Here is a 25,380-nt window from a genome sequence, read left to right as displayed (position 1 = left end):
GCCAAGTGGCCTCCTCCTGCTCCTAAGTACTTGGCCCTATGGCCCTCAATATTGATGCTGAACCTCAATCATTCTCTGGCCTCAGGTGAAGCATACTGCAAATAAAAACGGACAGTACATATTTCTGTGTTAGATGAAGACATGTTTAGGACTGTCTATGACTTAATAACAGCAGGCAGCACTCAAAATTAATGGCAAACTGGATAATGTATTGAAAGGCAAGTGGTTCCCATTGACACAAACCCAAGAAGCAATTGATGAGAGTTCTTGTGTATGTTGGCTCCTGTCAGAGCTCCCTGGGATGAGTTGGATGGATTTGCTCTGGCCATTCCTGCTCGCTGGTGTGAATCGAATTTACTGACACTGTAGGGAGAGATGTCCTTGTGACGTGTGAGGCAGAAGATAGGCTTAATCTTGATAAACAGTAAATATGTTTATTGCATATTACTAAACAGCTTGTTACATTCCATCTGTGATATCAGGCTCAAATTTAAAGTAATTGCTCATGTCACTGCTACCAAAACATTTTCATAAGTCCTTGGTAACAAGCACAGGACTGATACAACACAACAAGAAAGTAAAACTGGATAGCTCCTCTTAGGAAGAGTCCTTTATAAATATTTTCTCATCAATTTGTTCAGACATGCTATGATACACCTCTGAAGCAGGTGGGACTTGAATTAATGCCTCCTGGTTCAGAGGAAGGAATGCTATCACTGCACCACAAGAATTCTATCTCATAATATCAGTTAACCCCTGCTGGTACTAACTGCCTTTTACAACAGGAAGCTACCAAACTTCAATTGGCTCAAATAAATGAGAACTCCATTTACCTTACAGTAATAATTTGTCCAAAGTCCAGCTCATAGTTGTTAACCTGTGCTATGAATATTGCTGCCACAGCTTCATACAAGGCAGTGCCATCCATGTTGATTGTAGCTCCCACAGGCAAAACAAATCTTGCAATTCTTCTGTCGATATGATTATTTTCCAACAGGCACTTGAAGGTGATTGGCAAAGTGGCAGAACTGCAAATAATCAGTGGCAACCATAGTTAGACTATAGTGCAAGCTTCAAATAGTGAACACATCCATGCAGATCCAATGAATTGAATTTTCATCCTGAGACAGAAGCAGGATTTTGAGGTGGCTCTATCGGAACTGTATAATACCAGCTTCCTGACATGTCTCCTGCTTTCCAGTAAATTTAGTGGAGAAGCCTTCTTGGAAGTTGCATCAACTCAATAGAAAGCTGTAGCCAATCAACTGAGGCAGTTAACATGCCACTGGATAAGGGTTCTTGTGGCACAGTGGTAGAGACCTTACCTCTGAGCCAGGAGACCTGGGTTTAAGTCCCACCTATTCCAGGGGAGTGTCACAACATCTCTGAACAAGTTAATTAGAAAACATTTTAAAAAGCCAAATGATAGCTAGTTCCATGGTTGATTTACGTTTTTGACACAATGCACAGGAATTGGGCTGGGTCATCAGCATGTCTAATGAGAGGAGACAGCTATACAATGGAGAGCCAGAGAATTCTGACACTGTGTAAATGGTGCTCATGCATTGCATGCGGCCTGTTTCATGTGGGGTTAATGGGGCAGAGCAGAGGGCAGGGTGATCCAGGCTACTATTCCCACGCTTTTCTGATGAAGGGTCTAGGCCCGAAACGTCAGCCTTTCTGCTCCTATGATGCTGCTTGGCCTGCTGTGTTCATCCAGCCCTGCACCTTGTTGTCTCTACTATTCCCATGCAGCGGTGGCAAAATGAAACCAACCTTGGCATTTTCAGACTCTGTCATCCTCTTTCCCTACCCTCAATGGCAGTCGAAAAAATTTACTCGCTTATTTCCATAATCAAGAATTTACCCTTACTGCCCAATATACCAATCATTGCATTGTGTGAATTGGATGCCAAGGAAACTCACCAGTACGGTGGCTCAGTGGTTAGCACTGCTGCCTCATAGCACCAGGGACCCGCGTTCAATTCCACCCTCAGGCGACTGTCTGCGTGGAGTTTGCACATTCTCCCCGTGTCTGCGTGGGTTTCCTCAGGGTGCTCTGGTTTCCTCCCACAGTCCAAAGATGTGCAGGGTAGGTGAATTGGCCATGCTAAATTGCCCATAGTGTTCAGGGATATGTAGATTACGGGGGGATGGATCTGGGTGAGATTCTCTGAGGTTCAGTATGGACTTGTTGGGCTGAAGGACCTGTTTCCACACTGTAGGGATTCTATGATCTATTACGTGCACTAGTTACTGGAATCTTAACTATGCCATCACTTGTATTTTTCTTTATACATGGTGCCTACTCTATGATGATATGCAACTCATATTCATTATCGAGGGAACATATCAGAGCCCTACTCAGTGATGATTGCAGTCAAACAACGCCTTGTCATCATACCAGTCCTTGTTTCCAATCTTCTTTACTGCAAAACTGTGCTTCACCTTCAACAAATTACCCACAGGCACGGAGAAATGGAACAGACAGGAGATTGTTCAACACGCACTACCTTGAATCCAAACCAGAATCACTCCAACTGCAGTCAGCGAGCTGAATTTGCAGATGACACTTATATGTGTGCTCTCACTGAGATCCAAGACATTGTTGACCCCTTTTTCTGAAGCATATGAGAAAATGACACACCAAACACCTGGAAAACTGAGGTCTTCTTCCATCCAGATTTTACATTACAACACGTACCATCAATGATTAAGATCAACCAGGCACTGGAAAATGTCAACCATTTCCCATGTCTTAGGAGCACCTTCTCAACAGAGGCAAACATAGATGATGAAATTTGTCATCATGTTCAGTGTGATAGCTCAGCTTATAGTTGACAAAAGGCAAGACTACCTGAGGACCAGGATCTCAAACCCAAGGCTAAGATCATAATTTATTTGACAGCAGTAATATCCATGTTCCTGTATGACTTGGAGACTTCAGCAATCTACCACCACCATCTCAAAGCATTGGAGAAGAGCCACCAGCAATATCTTTGCAAGATCCTCTAAATTAAGAGTCAAGAATAGCAGTTCAACAACACCATTTTCTCCCAAGCCAAAGCCCAGAATCAAAACACAAATTACTCAAAACCAGCCCTGGTGGGTAAAACGAGGTATTAGTAAGCCTGACAAAGTGTCACTGGAGTCTAAACATTATTCTGTTTTCTCACCAGACCTGCTGAGTTTCTCTAGAAATTTTGTTATTTTGTCTCAATGTAACTGCTGTGCTCAGAACTTGTCTGCAACAGAAGATTTCCAAGATGACAATAGAAGTACTTCAAGGATGTCCTCAAAATATCACTGCAGAGGTTAAACATCACTGCCACTTCTCAGGAGCCGATGGCTTGTGACCAACCGAAATGGAAAAGATTTGTTTAGAAAGACATAGAAGACATCAAGATACTTAGTCAGGAATGTGCAATGGCAAAATTCAACCATCAGAGAGCACGCACAAGTCTCCAAAGAACTCAAATACAAGACTATCCAAGCACCAGCTTCCCCTCATATTCCCCTCTGCAGATGATGAATTGGACATTGGTCATGTTAGAACCCATTGAACCAAAGTGAAAGCAAGATGCTGAGGGGCTGCCGAAGAAGGATGATGGTGTTTTACTGAATGCACTATTGAAATGAGGTATCAAATAATTTAAAAGACCAACTTAATTCTTCATTTGATGATAACATTTAAACCTTGCAAATCATAGACATACCTTGATGAAGTAGCCAAAGCTATGAGTAAGGCTTGAAGGATTCCTCTTATATAAACAATTGGATTTTTCTTGGTGATAAAGAGGTACACCATGGGTAGAACAAATAGCCCATGGACCACTAGACCACAAACCACTGTGATAGCGTAAAAGCCCAGTTTTTTTCCGATTGCTGTAGGATCGTCCATCTCCAGGATTTTGCCAGCAATAAGGAATACTATGCCTAAAGGGAAATAACTAATATAAAGAACATATTATGTTAAACTTAACCAATTAAACAAAACAGAAAAGAAGAAACAATAGCGAAATGTAAAAGTCCACACTGACCCCCACACCCTATCCAATGCAAGAAACCCCATTGAACTGCAACTATTTAGATTTCAAGAAGTGTCTTACAGAATTACAAAGAATTCTAGTTGGGAGAAAAGGGAATTGAATAAATACCTGAAGTGAAAAAATTCGCAAGGCTTGAGAAAGGGTGGGAAGTGAATTTGTTAAATTGCTCTTGCAAAATGCCAGCGCAGACATGATTATCTAAACAGCCTCTTTCTCTACTGTAAGCATTTTATGATTCTAAACATTATTTTATCAATTCTGCTGCTTATAATTCATTGCTGGGAAAGCTGGAGGCAACAATGACTCAAAACAGTCATCACTTTGAAATAAGTCCACAGAGGTCATTATCCCATCACCAAGTCACCTTTCATTTACATGTGGAGATCCTTGACACTGATCCAGCTCCCTTTGAGCCAGCTGTCACAATGAGCAGGATGCCTGACACTCCTTTTCTGTCAGCCAGGGCTCCCTAATTGGACCAGATTAACAGCCCCTTCTATGAGGTCCACCTGGCTGACCTTGTTACAATCACTTTTTCATGTTTTGGGATTTCAATTGATCACTTCTTTGAAAAATATAATTCAATTATGTAGATGTTAAAAAGTATTTTCAGAGATTTTAGTTGCAGTGCTCTAGCACATTGAAATGGAACAGCCCATCAACCTACAGATAACAATGATACAGAGGACTATCCAAAGTATTTATTCAATAGTTATAATACTCTTCATAAAGGTGATCAGATTTTGCAATAGATTATAGGTAGGGAAAACACAATTGTATTGAGTAAAACATGAGCCTAAATAGCAACTAAGTTGTAATCCATACTGAAATGTCACCAAAAATAATACCTGAATTATAAGTAAGCACCTTAAATCATCAGATGATACCTTGTGGACCCTTATATCAGTGAATACTGAAAGTCTTGCAACAACTCTCACATATGCCTTGCCTTTAATTTAGTAGGGCATCTTAAGAACTTCATAGGGTGTTAGCAGACAAATTTGACACCAAGACAGATTAAGAGCAATATATGAGCAAAAACTAAGTCAACGAAGATAGGTTGAAAGCATATTTAAATTTTGGAAGATTTGGAGTTTATACTAGGACAGACGACCAATATAACAGCACAGTCTAGTGTTAACAAAGGCGGCATATGGGCTGAAGCAAAATAATTGATGGATAATTTTTGCAGACTGATGTTTGAACAAAATTGATAAATATTTTCTTGAATTTCCTTGCAGCCTAGTGGAGTGTGATAGACCCTTATTTAATATAAGGGAGATAGCAATGTTTATTGTTGCTCTCTGGAGAGATCAATCAATAGAAGATTTATAAAATGCTTAGCATTTACAAACAACATTCCCATGTGATACTATCATTGAACAGATAGTGAAACTGTTACCATTCATTCAAATTCAGTTCTGCAAGGAAAGTACCAGACCCATACTCACCATGTGGCAACAGCAACAATCTTCATCACAGATTCATTTAAACATTGACAGAAGCTGACCAGTGGCATTCCATTCTTTCCCATTCTCCCCAGCATAATACCTTGGCGAAGAGAATATAACTCGTTACATCTCAAGTCATTAACTTTGTCTGGATGTCACAGAGTTGCATTCATATCCAGCCCTGAAACATGGCATAACACAGTGTGGAGCTCCTTCAACTCCATACTGTGTTATCATAGTTCATTGGAAGTTGTGTCACAGGCAGAATGGTAAAGAAGGTATTTGGCAAGCTTGCATTCATTGATCACACCAGTGAGTTTAGGAGTTGGGACTCATGTTGAAGTTGTAAGGACATTGGTGAGGCCACTTTTGGAGTGCTGTGTACAGCTCTGATTGCCTTACGATAGGGAGGACATTATTAAATTGGAGAAAGTGCAAAAAAGATTTATAAGGACGTTTCCAGGGCTGGAAGGTTTGAGTTATAAGGAGTTGCTGGATAAGATTAGACTTTTTCAACTGGAGCGTAGGAGGTTCAGGAATGACCTTACAGAGGTTTCTAAAATTATGAGGGGCATAGATAAGGTGAATAACAAAGATCTTTTCCCTAGGGTTGGGGATTTCAAAACAAGAGGGCATTATTTTAAGGTGAGAGGAGAAAGATTTAAAAGAGGCCTGAGGGGCAAATTTTTCACACAGAATGTGGTTCGGATGTGGAATGAACATCCAAAGGAAGTGGTAGATGCAGATGTAGTTACATTTAAAATACATCTGGACAGCTACACGATTAGCAAATCTTGAGAGGGATACGATTTATTGATGTCACATGTACGTAAGGTACAATCCATCTCTGTCCTTTGTAGCAATAGCTTTTATACACCTTCCCACAGCACTTAATTTCCCTCCCATTGTCTCACAAGGAAGTTGTCTTTGTATAATGACTTACCAAGTAAAGGTGTGAAAACTATGACTTGATTTTGATAGGTTTCTGTACGACCTCCTCCTCCCATGACCCACCATGATAACCAAAACCACATACAGTTTTGTTTGTGAGTAGTACAGGCAGACCATAGCAAACAAGGACATACAAATCATAGGGTGCTTAGACAGAGCGAGGCATACAACATAACAGCTGCACAGGAAGTGCACAAAGCAAGTTCAACTTTAGATTTGAAATTAGAGAGGTCCATTCATCAGTCTAATATACATACCTAATGATGCTGTAAGAAGGTTGAAATGGATAAGTTGACATTCTAAATTAGACGTTATACTTTGCTGAAGAAATGATAAATAGGCATAGGAAATCCCAAGTGAAAAAAAACTTCATTAAATATCTATATATTGATACTTGTTGCATAGTTTAACAGAAGATGCTCTGTTTAAAAAATACTCACCCATTGTTGCAGAAAATATAACGATGCCAAGAACATTCATCCCCTCACTTGATCCTGGCCCTGATTTGTAGATAATTTCTGGAGGTGGGGTGATATCCAAAGAAATGTTCTGAACTATTTCAGAGTCATTGTCACCTTGAATTCCATAGATTAAAGGCATTCGTGTGGCAGCTTCAGATCCCACTACTTTGACAGAAACAACAATTGGAACAATCTTGGTTCGATACTGTGAAACCAGAAGATGATATATTTTAGAATTCTCAGTAAGAACAAATGGCACTTTTAAATATAAAGTACAGCTAAATAACATCTATCTTCGTATCTACACAACTGAGTCTGAACAAAAGTTGAAAATGAAATTCATTTATATGAGCTCAATTTATGAATTTCTTTCATTCTTAAAGTCTTACTTTGTGTTTGGTATAATATCAACAGCATGACAGATGGCTGGAACTTCACTTAAGTGCTATGGATGCACTTTGCTATTTCTACACAAGACAATGTCAACTCTTTAAGGTGACATATCACTTTAGTAATGTTCTTTATGGGGTTCATAAGATGGTAATCTTTGAAAATGTTTCCCATAAAGGGAGAATTCTGAAAGCAGAGCTCAGTGAAATGCCAATGTGGTCTTGGTTATCATGGTGGGTTATGGGGGGAGGAACTCAAACAGAAACCTATCAAAATCAAGTGATAGCTTTCACACCTCTACACAGTAACTCATCATAAAGAGACAACTTCCTTATGAGACACCGAGAGCAAAACTAACTGCTGCGGGAAGGGGTAAAAAAGCTATTGCTACAAAGAAGACAGAGAAGGATTGTAACAAATATTTGGAGTAAGAACATAGAAGCAGAGCAAGTCATTTGATCCATTGAGCTTGTTTCACCATTAAAACAGATCATGGTTGATCGTTTACTTCCATGTCATTGCAACACCAGCCCCATTTCCCTTATTGTCATTAGTAACCAGAAATCTCAAACGTGCTCAATGATTGAGCTTCCACAGCACTCTGAGGTAGAGAATTCCAAGGCTTCACCATGCTCTGTAAGAAGAAATTTCCCTTCATCTCAACCTTAAATGGCCTGCCCCTTATTCTGTGACTGGTTTTATGCGAGTTGATTTTCTGTTTAAAGAAGGCGAACAAAACAAAGGGGAATATTTGAAGATTTAAGGCGATATCGTGTAGGATGTGAAAATTAATTTTCTGCAAATATAAATTCAATTGTCTTTCAAAAATTTTAATGGGATCTGATTCTGTATGTTACAACAGTCCTCTGAATGAAAAGATATTCATATTTCCTCCAATTCCTCAGGTTCAAAATAATGGACCATCACTTCTGGTTTCTGACCCACTTAGGAAATGAAATGGTGGAATTGCTCCTCCCTGGAGTGATGTAAGCAATGGGCAAGGAAAATGGGAAAATACTGTGAGAAAGCAAAAATTAGCTTCTTTACATTGAGAACATTTTTTCTAATGTGCTCCTCAAACCCATAAATAGCGACTTCAGAATATCACCATTGAGCAGCAACTACCTCATTTCCATTGCATTGATATCTTATTAAAGCCCCAACATTATTTATATACCATTTCCAATGCTCCTTTTCTTCTCTAAAAAACTAGACAGCACAAATTCTAAACACATACATCAGAGTGGGTAACTCACAGCCACAGTTCGCTGACTTTTTGTACAGGCCATCATCCAACTGCTGCATCATGAGAACATCCCTGTATTATCCATAGTCACTATTCTTCTTGACCTTTCATCCACACAAGTTAGCATCAGCAAACTACCAGCTTCACCACGTTATCGTGCTTGCTCTCAGACCAATGCATACACCACTTCTGCCCTTTAACATTTTTATTGGAGCTCAGACACACCTCGCACTTGCATGATTGTGTCAGGATGTTTTGCGCGCACATATATCATGCTTGTTCACAAGTTGCATCTTATGGCTGTAAGTTTACTTTTTAGTGCTCGCTCGCTTTGCACTTACTTGGAGGCTTCCAGCCTCTATACATTGACATAGCTTTCTTAGTGAGTTTTCACTGACTTCAGCACTGACCTATGGACAACCATATCTGTGTGACTTGCAGTGCTTTGTTCGCACATGGTTCTTTAATGTTCCATTTCAGGCTGCTTGCCTCCGTGTCATGCTTTGCTTTTTACTGCAAAAGGAGAGGCAGGTAGTTTGATACATTTGGAAACACTGTACAGTCAAAAGGGTGAACAGGTCACTGTCTGGCACCTTGCTGTGCCAATATTACACCTACAGCATGTGCCAGCATGTTGCAAACATACCGCAAATAGCCATGTGAGAAAATTAAATGGGAATGATCCTCAGTGGGTGAGGGGACTCTACAGTCAGTCAAGGTATATTGCCACAGTCAGTCAAAGGGCTCATCTAGTTTCACTCCAGGGGTTTGGCCACGGTCATGCCTAGAGATTAAGTGCCATTAGTCCAGAGATTACAAATAGGTCAGTCAGATTGCTGTGGCAATGTCATTCCAGACAGGTGGTGGACCTGTTTTACCTGCAATAAGACAAAGAGAAGGATTGCATATAATTAAGTAGATGTAAGAGCAGTTAGCAATCATGCGTGAACAGGATTAGATGGTGAGGTGCCCCCAGGTGATTGAAAGGGAAGCGCAGAGGGTACACATAATTTGGGACGATAAAGTGGGTGATAGCCTTTGAATAAGCACGATGTATACAGTAGTGAGAGTTGTAGCTCATGGGCCTTGGTGTGATGTATGTGCAATGTGGCAGATGCAGAGTGAATGGTGGCCTTGTGAATATGAGGGAACAGACAGAAGTTAGTGACCCTTACCCTTGTGGAGCAAACAAGACCATTGACCTTCTTCCTGCACTGCTGGATATTGTCCTTTAAATGGGATGGTGGTGTGGATTTCTTTGATGGTCAACTAGAAAAAGGATTGTCTCTTCTCCACAAACCCATCCACCAATGCTCACAGGTCCCTTTGTGGGGTAAGGAAAGATTTCCTTTCCTCCGGGCCATGTCCTGAATGGTGAGGCTTGAGCACCACATTATGAGGGCCAGTTCCTGGCTTGCAGCTCCTGAAGTTGTTTGCAGTTGGGCTTTAACCATTGGGCCAGAGGCACGGAAGCCAAAGGTTCTCAGTAGTGGTCAGCACTTCCATCTCTCTGGCCTCACCATTACCCTCGAAAGACACCCAAGAGCCCAGTTGCTCAAATAAATAAGGTGAAGAGCATAAGATTGTGTGACAAAACTCAGTCTGAGCCACAGCAGACCAGATGCCATGACTTTCACAGAACAAAACTCTAACTAAAAATTGGAAAATTCCATCCAATTTCTTTCTTCTTTCATAATCAAAATCCCTTAGCATTTTGAATGTTTTATTGAAGTTTTCTGTTAACTTCTCTGCTTTCAAGAGAACAATCTTGGGTTTTCCAATCTCTAACTGAAGTTCCTCAATTCAGATGTCAAGATGGTAAAGTTATTCTGAACTCTTTCCAGGGCCTTGACATGGTAAAATAGGGCAAAGTCAGCACGGCTTCATTAAGGGGAGGTCATGCCTGACAAATCAGTTAGAATTCTTTGAGGAACTAATGAGTAGGTTAGACCAAGGAGAGCCAATGGATGTTATCTACCTGGACTTCAAGAAGGCCTTTATCAAGGTGCCGCACAGGAGGCTGCTGAGTAAGATAAGGGCCCATGGTGTTAGAGCAAGGTGCTAGCATGGATAGAAGATTGGCTGTCTGGCAGAAAGCAGAGAGTGGGGGTAAAATGGTCTGTCTCAGGTGGCAGCTGGTATCTAGTGGTGTTCCACAAGGATCAGTGTTGGGACCACAACTTTTCATTTTATACATTAATGATCTAGATGAAGGAACTGAGGGCATTCTGGCTAAGTTGGCAGACGATACAAAGATAGGTGGAGGGGCAGGTATTATTGAGGATGTGGGGAAGCTGCAGAAGGATTTGGACAGGTTAGAAGAATGGGCAAAGAAGTGACAGATGGAGTACAGCGTGGGAAAGTGTGAGGTCATGCACTTTGGTAAGAAGAATAGAGGTATGGACTATCTTCTAAATGGGGAGAAAATTCAGAAGTCTGAAGTGCAAAGAGACTTGGGAGTTTTAGTCTAGGATTCTCTAAAAGTAAACTTGCAGGTTGAGTCAGTAGTCTGGAAGGCAAATGTAACTTTGGCATTTATTTTGAGAGGACTTGAATATAAAAGCAGGGATGCACTTCTGAGGCTCTATAAGGCTCTGGTCAGGCCACATTTGGAGTATTGTGCACAGTTTTGGGCCCCACATCTCAGGAAAGATGTACTGGTCCTGGAGCGGGTTCAGAGGAGGTTCACGAGAATGGTCCCAGGAATGAAAAGCTTAACACATGAGGAACGTTTGAGGACTCTGGTTCTATATTCAATGGAGCTTAGAAGGATGACGGGGGATCTAATTGAAACTTACAGAATACTGAATGGCCTGGTGAGAGTGGATGTTGGCAAGATGCTTCCTTTGGTAGGAGAGAAATAGGACCCGAGGGCATAAACTTAGAGTAAAGGGAAGACCTTTTAGAATGGAGATAAGGAGAAACTTCTTTAGCCAGAGCATAGTGAATCTATGGAATTCACTGCCACAGAGAGCCGTGGAGTCCAGGTCATTAAGTATGTTTAAGACAGAAATAGATAGGTACTTGATTGTCAAGAGATCAAGAGTTATGGGGAGAAAGTGGGAGAATGAGGTTGAGAAACTTATCAGCCAGATTGAATGGCAGAGCAGACTTGATGGGCTGAATGGCTTAACTTCTGCTCCTACGTCTAATGGTCCTATGGTCTTATGGACATGCTTCCTAACATGTGTTGACAAGAACTGTTTGCAATGCTCCAGTGGAGGTCCAATCAGATATTTGCAATGGCATAGTGGGACTGCTTTGTTTTTATATTTGTTTTCCTTACATACACCTAGCGGGACTCTTGGACTCCTGTAAAAATTAACCTTTAGATCACATTGCCTCTTCATGTTGCTTTTCCCATAGTGCATCACTCCACATTGGACTGCATTCAATTACGTTTGGTACATCTTCCCATTTTACCAATCTGCATCCTCTTACACACCTTTTTCTATCTTTACTGTTATTTCACATTATTTCTCGTCTAACTTATTCTTTGCCAATTTCCCAATCTCCACAATCTTCCTTTCCTTCTGCAATTTATGGGATTTCAAAACCTCGGCTTGTTATCATCTAATATACCATAATTTATCTTGCCTTCTTTCCTACTTCTTTCATCTTTGGTGGTATTCTGCATTATGAACCTAAGTATTTCACCTGGATTTTATAAAAGAAGGAAAATGTTAAAAAGCACTTTGGATTATAGAGGTTTCACAAGAGCAATTATGAATGGTCAATAAATGCTGGTCTTGCCAGGGATGCTCATGTCCTATGAACAGATATAAAAGTAAAATATCAATTCACCTGCTGAAATGTAGCTTGAACTAGATTAGATGGGAACATGTTCCTTTAAGAGGGAAGAAAGAAAACAGAAAAATAAGTTTCTCAGCATTATTATAGTAATCAATAGCAAAATACATTTGATTTGTAATTTAAATAAAAAAAGGACAACAATGAATCATAATGAGAAATGGAAGAATCAATAGATTAAATTAGTTCTCTAAACTTAGACACTGTAAGATTAATGACTTATTGACAAGCAGCCAATATCTAACTTCTTCCGACCCCCCCTTTTGATAGTGTAATATGGAAAACTAAGAAATAGGCATAATAAAATATACCATGGTAGTAAGATTTTGTGAGATTGTTAAAGTTTTAAAAAGATACTGCAGCTATAAGCTGAGAAAAACTTGAATGCTATTTAGAGGTACAGCTTTTGCACAACATTAATTTTTGGAATTAGGGGAGGGATTGGTTAAGAAACAGATCAGGATTATTTCTTGAAAGTACAAATACAAGAAAAGGAAACTTTTATTTTTCCAGATGTGAGAGTTAACTTTATGATCACCATCGTTTTTCCTGTTACTGTGCAGTTGCAAAGGCAATTCATTCTGAATGCACCCTGAATAATAAATACCAAATATATTATAACAACTAAGGAAAACCCTGTTAATGAGGTCATAGAGGAGGATCGCTATCTATTTCATCATGTTTGGGCTCCTTCTCACCTTTATATCAGGACCGATTGCATAGACAAATCAGGAAAACAAAATATTTAAAGGTCAGAACAGAGGAGAATAGACATTTTGCAAGATTCTGGTTGGCCATCCGTTAAATAATATCACATCTCTCAGCTTGACCTGAAATAGCATTGAAATCCTTTTCATTTTGTAACTGGCTTAGTTATTTAACAGCATGAGCTCATAGTCCAAACAAAAGTTTAAATAAATTCATCTGTATGGTCTGCACAAACAAATTTACCGTGAATGAGCAACAGATGTGAATTTTTGAATATAATTGGGTTGTTAAATACTTTTTAAATAACTGCGTGGGAGAAAGAAATGTCAGAAAACCAATGGGGAACAGTTATGAAAATGTACCTATCTGATTGATTAACCGACTATCTAAATATTACCTTCCTTCAGCTGGGAATGGTTATCATGCCTCTGTTCAGAGATAGTGTTCTTTTTTCATTCAAATACCATTTTCTATGTTAATTGTTACAGAGTCATTAAGAGTAAATTCGTGTTTGTTCTATGAACTAGTTGCTAGTTTTCTTTTACTGATTTAAATGATGGTGGTCAAGCTTAGGAGTTAATGCTATCTAATTTCAGTGAGGACGTCAGAAGACAGATTGAGCAGGATCAGACACTCTCAGCTTGCACTAAAGATGTATTTCATAATATGACCTTAAAATAGTACACAAAAATTGTTATCAAACAAGATATTCCATATCCTCTCCTGAATGAGACTTTCAGTTTTGGCTGCATCTTGAGTCACTTTGGACAGATGACCATTAAGAGCCAGACTAAGACTGCCACACCGATTTTGCAAAGAACTGTTATATCCATTTGAGCAAACATCCATTCCCTCAGTTCAGATCAGATTTGAAAGTTGAACACAATGGTAAAAGAGTAGATGTTAGCTGATTGCAACAGCCAGTCTCCTAAAACTATTTTTTTTATTATCGGTTCAGGGGACATAAACATTGCTGGCAATGTCATGATTTATTGCCCATCCCTAACCACCCTTGAGAAAGTGGTGACAAATCACCTTATCAACAATCGAGGGGATTATGAGGGCAATTCAGAAGACTGTCTCGTAAGATCAGATTTCTTTCCCTAAAAGCTAGGTTTTTCTGACAAAACAGCAGTTGCATGCTCATCAACACTGATTTCTTATCATTCAAGATTTACTTAATTAACTGAATTTAACTTCCAAACAGATATTGGTTTGAACTTGCGTCTTTGGTTTTTTAATCTAGGTCTCTGATTGTTGGTCAAGTAACATAACCACCATATTCCCATTCCTGTTATCTATTTGCAAAAAATATTAAAGATTAATCTAGATATGCAATGGAGACAACACACAGGCCCTAAGTCAGATATTTTACCATGATAGGGACCTTTTTTGCCATAGCGAAAATGTAGCAAGTGTCTACAAATCAGATGTGTTGGCCCTGAACTTGGTTGTCCTTATTTTTGTGGTGGCTGGAAAGGAAACAAACTAGGTTTTGCATATACACATTTTACGAATGCACTTGACCACTTATATCACAGATGCCTTCACTGTAGTGGGAATTTAGCATCCCTATAGCATCAAACCTGGATCGTGTACATTAGATCAACTTAGAGCACTCCTGATGTTTGAAAGTTAGTTTGGATAGTCAGAGTATCCCTTTGGTGGAGTAAGGAAGCCTTTTATATATTGGACTGGGACATTTTGGGGCAGTTCAGATTATCTTAGGTACCCTTGCAGATGGGGCTCAGGTACCCTTACACAGAATTATGTATTATGGGATTGTTAAAAAGCACACACACATTTCCATAAAAGGTGCTTACAACTAATAAAACTGTCAAAGAACTGTCAAAACTACCAAACAATTTGTTTTCATAAGGGATTAGTTGAATGAATTTGAATGTGATGAATGTTGTTTTTTTAAAATAATTTCAGTTTTTTTTTAAGTAGTCACATTTAATCAGTAGACTTATTGGGTTGAACAATATAAGACTCTCAGCAATGTGCACAATGGTGAGATTTGTGGTAGAATTGGGCAAAAATTCCAGCAAGGCCCATCTCAATGTTGGGGATGCCTTGCTCCAACGTTTATGCTTTTGATAAGTACGTAAGTTCTTGCTCAGCAGCACTGAGTTGCCAATCAAACTGGATTATTGCTTATTAAATGCCTTGTGGATGGCCCAACATGCCTCATTGATATTTAGTTAGATGTCAAGAAACTTTAACATGGAAATCAGAAGAGAGATCTGGTGTGTTAAACTCATCGTTTTCCTCGGACAACCTCCATGTTGGACACTCTTCATGGCACTGACCACATTCACCCTATGTCCACAGACATTTGATATGTGCTAGCCTCTAAGAACACTCACGGCACATCTCCAATCCACATACAGGTCACTTCTGTACTTCAGCATTGGACCTTGAGCTACACCGACAACTATCTTTGTAATGCGGCAACAAGGGCACTGCGTGCTCAGCGGCACCCATCCAGCTCATGGACTGGGCCAGGCTGCATCTTCGGGCTTGTTCCTTGCTGTCATAGCACTCACTCACTCTGAACCTATCTGGACTGGCATTGCCTTGCCTTGCCTTGTCTTTGGAAGGAAGAAAGTTTGTCATGTTTGTCTGCAGGCCTTAGTCAACTCAAAGGAGATAGCCGTCAGTCAGATAGTCCCAGCACAAGTCAAGGACAGCCTCCAATATCAGGACAGAGCCTACTTTGGCCGGTCAGAGTCATGATCAGCTGTATAGGGTGCTGATGGGGCCACACCTGGAGTGCTACGTACAGTTTTGATCTCCTTACTTGAGAAAGGATGTACTGGCACTGGAGGGGGTGCAGAGGAGATTCACTAGGTTCATTCTGGAGTTGAGAGGGTTAGCTTATGAAGAGAGATTGAGGAAACTGGGACTATACTCATTGTAATTTAGAAGAATGAGGGTGGATCTTATAGCAACGTATTAAATTATGAAGGCAATAGATAATATAGAAGCAGGGAAGATGTGTCCACTGGTGGGTGAAACTAGAACAAGAGGGCATAGCCTCAAAATTAAGGGATGCAGATTTAGGACTGAATTGAGGAGGAACTTCTTCACCCAAAGGGTTGTAAATCTGTGGAATTCCCTGCCCAGTGAAGTGTTTGAGGCTTCCTTGTTGAATGTTTTTAAAGCTAAGATAGATAATTCCTTGAACAGTAAAGGAAGTAAGGGTTATTGTGAGAGGGTGGATGAGTGGAGCTGAGGCCACGAAAAGATCAGCCATGATCTTGTTGAATGGCAGAGCAGGCTCGAAGGGTCTATTCCTGCTTCTGGTTCATATGTCTGGGGTAAATATCAAGAACTGTACAGAGCAGCTCCAGTCTGGCAGTCCTTGTCCAGATGCACAACAGGCTTTTAAAGATGGTTCAGGCCCAAGAAGTGCTGGTGCATTATAGAACAGAATCATAGAATGCCTACAGTGTGGAAACAGGCTATTTGGCACAATACTGACCTTCCTAAGACCATCCCACCCAGATCCATCCCCCTGCCCTATCCCCGTAACCCTGCATTTCCCACAGCTACCCACCTAGCCTGCACATCCCTGAACACTATGGGCAATTTAGAATGGCCAATCCACCCCTAACTTGCTCATCTTTGGACTGCAGGAAGAGTCCAGATCACCCAGAGGAAACCCACACAGACACAGTGAGAATGTGAAAACTCCACACAGACAGGCACCCAAGGGTGGAGTCGAACATGTCTCCCTGGCGCTGTGAGGCAGCAGTGCTAACCACTGAGCCACCATAGCCATTAAGTAGCAGGTTGCTCTGGGAACAACGTATGGTAATATGGGTGTAGAATTGGGTGTGACAGATACCATAGAGATCGGGTAGGTAGTTAATGAGGCAAGTTTAGTAAGATATAGTGAGAAAACTTGCTAGGTCTTGCAATGCAACTTGGAAAGGCCAAAATCTCTAAGATTGAGTGTATAACTTTATTTTATGGGTACATGGCAAAAGAGGTTTGCTTGTTCTGTGTTGTCCTGCATGTTTGGAAGGAACTTGGCAAGGCCACAACAAAAATACAACCTCTTGGGACAATCATTCCTGAACCTGGTCTGTGGAGTGTGCATGGGCCTCAAACAAAAATGCGGCCCCAGCATTTTAATGTGGATATCAGAACTTCATAGCTTTAAAGCTGTGTTTGAATAGTCACTTGCATTGCCATTGCGTGAGGGCTATGGTTTAAGAGCTGGAAAATGGGATTAATGTAGTCAGGCCTTTTTGACTGGTGCAGATACAATGGATTAAATGTCTCCTTCTGTGCTGTAAATGTCTATAAATCTGTAGAAGTGTCATCAGCTGCAGAAACTTGCAGAACTGAAGCAGCAGCTTTAGTCAGTGTGGTGCATCTGAAAGGCTTAGAGTGAAATGGACAGCACATTCAGCGAGGTGGTCACATTGTAGTTTACCCATATTGTTGAACTATTGTTCAGCATTACAATGTGTGATGTAAAATGCATTTAAAATAGTCTTATCAGGGAGCCAGAATTCCCTGGAGTTGCTGTAATTTTAGCAGTGAATAAAGGGCTATACTCACACATACCGTATCAGATCTAACAATGCATCTGCAGAGCTCATGATTGGCTTTCCACTGTCATCGATACTCTCCTTCTGGGCTGCACCACCAGGATGTATGATAGAGACCATAATTATTCCTATAACGACAGCTACAAAGGTCGTCCAGAGGTAGTATGCAATTGTGATGAGACCCAATCGACTTGAAGCTTTTGCATCCAAAGCCGCCAGTCCAGATATCAAGCTGGAAAACAAACTTGAATAGTGCAACTGTTTTCTGAACATGTCTGCCTGTACTTTACTCACTGCATTGTTTTTTCTCCTCCCGTTCTGAAGTAGATCACAAAGGAGAATGGCTCCATTGTACTCCTCCAATACCTTGATTGCATGGTGGCTTGTCCTTTGCATCAAGTATCAAGAAACAAACACTGAGAATGCTGGAGAAATTAAGCAGCCCTAAAGTTATGAAGTATAGTCGTACTGGACTTGAAACATTACCTCTCCAAAGATCCTGCCAGACCAGCTGAGTTGCTCCAGCATTCTCTGTGTTTGTTTCTGATTTTAAGCATCAGCATATTGTTTTCACTTTGCTTTTGCCTCCCTACTACTGAGCTATCATTCTAGAAATCCAGTCTATTATTCTACTAGTTTTCTGTCCCAACATTGGCTGGAGAAAAAATGATTCACATGTTTCGTCCCTGAAATAGCTGCAACAATTTCCCCAGTCTAAGTAGCCACTTACTTCTGAGCGGTCAGAATCCCTTTAAATGTTAGCTAAGTGCTACTTTTATGCAGTGCTCTGCTCCATTTTGACCACTTTGACAAGCTTCCAATATTCAACACAGGCCATGAGTACATTCATGAAATAGGGTGAATTCTAAGAAAATGTGTCATGTTATAGAACTTACTGTGGTCTGATCCAAATCCAATAGCATTAGGGATTGAGAAATTAACAGTTACCTATCTGCCAATATTGACTGTAGCACTATAATGGAGCTGCATTAAGAAACCATTCTCTTTTATATTAATACATGGAATAGTTCATTATTTGATTTTCATCAGTGCTTATGGTATAAGTGTAATATGCTCAGTACTGAACTATAAGTGTAAAATGATATCATATTCAGAATCCTGATATGTCTGTACAGGTTGACCACAGCAAAGGTGCTGCTTAGGGAGCTGTAACTGAACATAGACTCCCTCTGGAGTTAAGCAAAGAGTGGGAGAATGATAGCTAAAATTACTGCTCTCAATTGCACTACCCCTGTTCGAAGTTCTCATCTGTAGAAGTGAGGTGAAGTAGTCGACTAGCTAGACTCAACTGCTTGAGTGGTTCATCAATGGTCACTGTGAGATGAAAACCACCATTTGAATGAAGTAATGGAAGTCATTCTGTCCTGTGAAAATGTAGAGTTTAACAATGTACATGTCAAGAGGAAAGGAGAACAATGGGAAGGGAGAACAATGATCAGGGAGGAGAAATGATTTAGAAAGTTGTGGCATGTCACTCTTCTTAGTAAAATTCACTTAAACTTTAAAAATATGCTTTTTACAACAAAAGTCAGTCAGTCTTATTTGAAGCACAATGACTTTTTATTATAAAATTAACGAGAACATTGATATGAATATCACAGGTGCATTCAAGGGCAAGTTAGATAAGCACAAGAGAGAGAAAGGTATAGATAGGGAAAAGCTCATGCAAAGATTTAATGGATTAAAACTGTCATCAGATTAATTTAGAAAATGTATCATTTTATTTGCTTGCCAGTATTTTTATTGATTTATATTCTGGTTGGATTGGCAAAAGCCAATTAACAATAATATGGTTGGCTTTAAATCTAGAGTTTTAAAATAACCTGTAAGTCATGGGATAACAAATGTTGGCATTACAAATATTAATCTCAAAGGGAACATGTATAATTTAGAGCAAATATTCTTTCATACTTTTGGGATATGTCCCTGGGTAGTTATCACATAGGCTGGAAAACAAAATGATACACATTAGGATGCAAATATGCCATCATAACAAATGTTAAACCTTCTTTTAGAACATAAGAACTTAGAGCAGAAGCAGGCAGTTCATCCCCTCAAACCTGCACCAGCATTTGATATGATCATGGTTGATCTTATCTTGGCCTCAACTCCACTTTCCTGCCCGTTTTTGATAACCCCTTCAACGCATCACAAGTAAGAACATTGACTCACTGCACAAATTCAGGAACTGATTGCCTCTGTTGTTTGTAGTGTGAATATACATATAGTCTCATTAAAGGCCTTTATAATTTCACTTCAAATAACTCAAAATTGACAATTTACCCCTCTGTTTCTTATATTGTTTTAACTTCCATTGATCTCATAGCATAAGGGCAACTCGGAAATTCTGTGGAAACGGATTTAGCCAATAAATGCTTTGATTGAGGGTTTGCAGATACTGAGATTTATTGCCCTGAGGTGAACATTGCATTAATATCTAAGCCACAAGATCAGGCAGGTTTAATGTTTGCCACTTTTTATCGTTTAATCAAAGAGATCATTCTGTTGCATCGTATCATTCTACTCTTGAGTGAAAATCATACCAACTAGATTTTCTTTAGTTGTGGAATTATTTCAAAATGTAAATCAGAAGTAAAAGTTGACAAATTTGCAGAGAAGCTAGGCACTGAAAATTCATAAGTCCCTTTTAGCATTTTCATACTAATTCATCATGATGCCCACTGAAACCCCACTTCTACTTTATAATCTTTCTACAGTGAGCATGCAATATGTTTACGGTGGTAAGGAAAACCCAGGAAACTATAGACCGGTGAGCCTAACGTGGGTGGTGGGCAAGTTGTTGGAGGGAATCCTGAGGGACAGGATTTACATGTATTTGGAAAGGCAAAGAATGATTAGAGACAGTCAACATGGCTTTGTGCATGGGAAAATGTGTCTCACTAACTTGACTAAGTTTTTTGAAGAAGTAACAAAGAGGATTGATGAGGGCAAAGTGGTGGACATCATCTATATGGTCTTCAGTAAATCGTTCAATATGGTTCCTTATGGTAAATTGGTTAGCAAGGTTACACCACATGGAATAGAGGGAGAACTAGCTATTTGGATGTAGAACTGGCTTGAAGGTAGAAAACAGAGGGTGGTGGTGGAGGGGTTGCTTTTCTGGAGGCCTGTGACCAGTGGTGTGCCACAAGGATCGGTGCTGTGTCCACTGCTTTTTGTCATTTATATGAATGATTTGGATGTGAACATAGGAGGTGTGGTTAGAAAGTTTGCCGATGTCACCAAAATTAGAGGTGTAGTGGATAGCAAAGAAGGTTACCTCAGAGTACAATGGGATCTTGATCAGATGGGCCAAAGAGCTGAGGAGTGGCAGATGGAGTTTAATTTAGATAAATGTGAGGTGCTGCATTTGGAAAGGCAAATCAGGGCAGGACGTATACAGTTAACGGTAAGGTCCTGGGGAGTGTTTTGAACAAAAAGACCTTGGAGTGCACTTTCATAGTTCCTCGAAAGGGGAGTCGCAGGTAGATAAGGACAGTGAAGAAGGCGTTCGGTATGCTTGCCTTTGTCGGTCAGTGCATTGAGTATAGGAGTTGGGGGGGGCATGTTGTGGCTGTACAGGGCATTGCTTAGGCCACTTTTGGAACACTGCATGCAGTTTTGGACTCCCTGCTACAGGAAGGATGTTGTGAAACTTGAAAAGATTTATAAGGATGTTGCCAGGGTTGGAGGGTTTGAGCTATAGGGAGAGGCTGAATAGGCTGGGGCTATTTTCCCTGGAGCATCGGAGGCTAAGGGGTGATCTTATAGAGGTTTTTAAAATCATGGGTTAAAAGACAAGGTCTTTTCCCCTAGGTGTGGCAGTCCAAAATTAGAGGGCATAGGTTTAAGGTGAAAAGGGAAAGATTTGAAAGGGATCTAAGGGGAAACTTTTTCACGCAGAGGGTAGTGCATATATGGAATGAGCTCCCAGAGGAAATGGTGGAGGCTGGTAGAATTACAACATTTATATGAATAGGAAAGGTTTGAAGGGATATGGGCTAACTGTTGGCAAATGGGACTGGTTTTATTTAGGATATCTGGTTGGCATGGACGAGATGAACCGAAGGGTCTGTTTCTGTGGTGTACATCTCTATGAATCTATGTAACACCAAGATTCTGTCCCTCATTGCTGAATTGTTGCTCCCAAAAGGTAATGGCACTACAATTCCCCTACTGTATGTTGCTAGAGACTCTAATAGACCAGAAAACTTGCTAGGTACCTATTTTGGTTTGCTATGAAGTTTTTTTTTGTTGTAAGGCTTGCTGAATTTTGCTGATGACAGCATGTTTGTCAGGGGCACCATCTTTGCTACTGTAATTTTTCGAGTCTGCAGCTAAGCTGTGCTCTTTTTTGAGGTTGAGAATGTGGATGGAGAATGAAACGATTTCAGATTGCTAATATACAGTAGACTGGCATTAATTCATTAGTACCCATAGCCTTACAGTGTATTTGTTATCAGACCAAAGAGTATCCAGATTCCAGGTACATTGTTAGGCTGCTGTTTCTCAAGAGAACAGGGTCATCAAAGCAAGGAAAAATTGGATTTTGATGTTATTTTAGCACTTAACCCAATGGAGAGAAATATCTAGGTTACATTCTTCATGTTCTCCAATTGTTCTTGTTTCCACGCCAAGAATTTTGCTGTAAAAACAGGTAACTGCATTGATCTTTATACCAAAACAACTCACTTCCACAGAGTTGTCATCAGCAAGACCTTGGGACAATTTTCTTCCTGATTCCTACTCCATGATCCTCCAAAAGCAACATAACCCATATCAGGGAAGTAGAGGATCACATTTGTACCTCCTTCCTATAGTGGCAGTCAAATATCACTGACCATACGTCAGTTTGTTATTGGCCACACATTAAACCTATATCTATACATGTTCTAATAGTGACATTTATCAATGTAAATTTTTCACTAATAAATCAACTGGTTGATCAGATACATACATCAGATTAACTACTGCAGAAAAGCAAAGCTTCCCATTTTATTTCTAAGGATATCAATTTTATCGCTTCAAAAGTACTGATGTTCTTTGTATTCAATTTTGTTATTTTGTTCTCAATAGGGGGCTTTTGTTAACTATACTCATAAAATCTGAAACAATTATATTGTGCTATGTAAGTGCCAATAAACTATTAAAACACACTCACATTCCTCCTGCCTGACTGTAACAGAGATTGCAGTGTTCGCTCCATAGCAGGCGAACAGCTGACAGCAGGAGAGCTGAGAACAGTGAGTAGCACTGGAATATTCAATTTTGTTTTTCTTTATTCACAAGATGTAGGTGACACAGGCAAGCTGGAATTTACTGCCCATGCCTAATTGCCCTTAAGAATGTGGTGAGCTGTGTTCTTGAACATTACAGTCCTTGGGCTATTTGTATATCCACAAAAATGTTAGGAGGTAAGTTCCAGGATTTTAACCCAGCGATCACCACCTTTGTCCCACTGTGCAACCTACTCACCCTGACCATCAATAACGCCCTTGAAGAAATTTAACATGGTCACCAAAAACAGGAAGGGAATTTGGAGGTAGGGCCGGAGAATCTGGCAGGAAAGTAGGAATGAGGTGCCCATTGCCTTCTTGACGCTGCAGAATTGTATCAACGGTGAGAAAGGTGGAGGACAACTTCTCAGATGATTAAGTGGTTAATTAAACCAGGCGATCACTTTGTGGGTTGTGAGCGGATCCAGCAGAATCAGACATTCTGAGTTCCATGGTTGGTTGCCTGGCAACAAAGTCTGCCCATTGAAAACAACCCCTCCTGCAGCCAACCAATCACACTCCACCACCATATCCCCACCCAGTCCTCCCCAGTCATCGCCTGGATCTGCCTGACTGGCTCCAGTGATTCCCAATTCTACTTGTTTCCATGGCGCCATTGGTACCAGTTCTCTGGGCCAGGTGCAATCCTTACAGTGGCCAGCAATAGCAAGGCTGGGACTGAACAACTGCCCGAAGTCTAATTGGTCTGCAGCTCTTGGAAATGGGATTTCCACCCTTAGAGAGATGGCAGTCTCAAGGGAAGTTCTTTAGCTGCTTTTTTCTTGTCACAGAATCTCGTTGAGGCTCCAGAAACGACAGAGTCAGATTAATCCAGCTTCTATGCTATCACTGGGGCCACTGCTAACCCAAGGAAATTCAGCCCAGTTCTTTAGAACCCATCTTTTAACAGTTAGAAACAATATGGAATTCAATTTGGCACAAATAATTATAAACAAATATATATTCAGTGATTTCAATGATGAAGAAAGAAAGGTAATTTCCTCTGCAGTTAGTGAATTCATAGTTCTCTTCATTATCTGTGGTAATTTGCTCCAAAAATTGAATCAAAATAGAAGTCTTACAAATGAAATATTTTTGTTACAGCTATACTACTAAGAAAACTTAATACAGTAATTCTTGCTATATTTAAGTTTACAATCCACTCAGAAGGCAGATCCTCTTAGCAGTCAGAGGCTTTTGCATGTTTTGGTTTTCATTCCATGTACATTTTTGCAAGAATGTTCCTCATGAATTACTTATCCACAATTCATTAGTTGTCTTTTTGTGTCATGTAGTAACTGCACCCAGCTCTCAGATATGGGAATTGGAAGGTAATAATTCACTGTATATTTTCCTTCCTTTCGCTCTCTGACTGACTCAGACTAAATGTTCTTGTGACTTTGCAAATTGCTCCCTCTGCTCAGGTACTTGCTACCTCCCTGTCATCATCCTGCCAAAAAAGTCCTACACATGGCCTACAAGGGCCTACCCATGGCCTTTCTGTCCTTGCAAAATATAACCTTTTTTTTATCTATTCATTTGTGGGATGTGGGCATCGCTTGCTGGGCCAGCTCTTATTACATGTCCCTAGTTGCCCTTGAGAAGGTGGTGGTGAGCTGCCTTCTTGAACCACTGCAGTCCACCTGCTGTGGGTTGACCCACAATGCCATTAGGGAGGGAATTCCAGGATTTTGAAGTAATGGTGATATATTTCCAAGTCAAGATGGTGAGTGGCTTGGAGGGCAACTTGAAGGTTTGGTATTCCCAAATATCTGCTGCTCTTGTCCTTCTAGATAGAAGTGGTTGTGGGTTGGAAGGTGCTGTCTGAGGTTCTTTGGTGAATTTCTGCAGTGCATCTCATATATAGTACACACTGCTGCTACTGAGTGTTGGTTGTGGAGGGAGTTGGTGCTTGTGGATGCAGTGCCAATCAAGCGGGCTGCTTTGTCCTGGATGGTGCCAAGCTTCTTAAGTGCTGTTGGAGTTGCACTCATTCAGGCAAGTGGGGAGTATTCTATCACACTCCTGATTTGTGCCTTGAAGATGGCGGATAGGCTTTGAGGAGTCAGGAGGTGAGTTACTCGCCACAGTATTCCATCTGCTCCAGTTCAAAGTTCTTCATAATATTGTTGTCTTCCTAAATTCATTTCATCTTTCCACCAATTCCACGTTAGATCTCTTCAATTAGGTCCCAGCCCACATGTGCACCCACACCATCCTCCAGCTATTGACTGTCGTAGAACTAAAATAGTGTTAATCATTGTCACAAACATCCTCTGTCTCAACACAGTAAGTTTTCCTTCTTGTCCATCTGTGACCTGTGACCTTTGTCTGCACTATGCTCCTTCAAAGCCTCTACTATGTTCTCAGCTCAATATGAAAGCCCTTGCTTGGTTCCATTCTTTTTTATCCCCAAATCCCCATGCCCAATACCGTTTTGTCCTATTGTTAG

General features: G+C 40.4%; 1 protein-coding gene across 1 annotated transcript in view; it reads right to left on the bottom strand.

Moving 5' to 3' along the window:
* The window catches only part of slc1a7a (solute carrier family 1 member 7a), a 48,776-nt gene that overhangs the window by 7,132 nt on the left and 16,264 nt on the right, over window positions 1–25,380 (bottom strand). The window contains exons 3-8 of the mRNA XM_020513210.2: window positions 17,648–17,863; window positions 12,353–12,395; window positions 6,892–7,117; window positions 5,501–5,600; window positions 3,717–3,950; window positions 834–1,028 (exon numbers count right to left, since the gene is read on the bottom strand). Coding sequence (XP_020368799.1) covers window positions 834–1,028; window positions 3,717–3,950; window positions 5,501–5,600; window positions 6,892–7,117; window positions 12,353–12,395; window positions 17,648–17,863 — 1,014 coding nt within the window. The remainder of the gene's footprint in view (window positions 1–833; window positions 1,029–3,716; window positions 3,951–5,500; window positions 5,601–6,891; window positions 7,118–12,352; window positions 12,396–17,647; window positions 17,864–25,380) is intronic.

This window comes from Rhincodon typus, chromosome 10 (genome assembly GCF_021869965.1).
Source record: "Rhincodon typus isolate 14 chromosome 10, sRhiTyp1.1, whole genome shotgun sequence".
In the NCBI taxonomy this organism is placed as follows: Eukaryota; Metazoa; Chordata; class Chondrichthyes; order Orectolobiformes; family Rhincodontidae; genus Rhincodon; species Rhincodon typus.
This window is presented reverse-complemented; position numbering and strand designations above follow the sequence as displayed.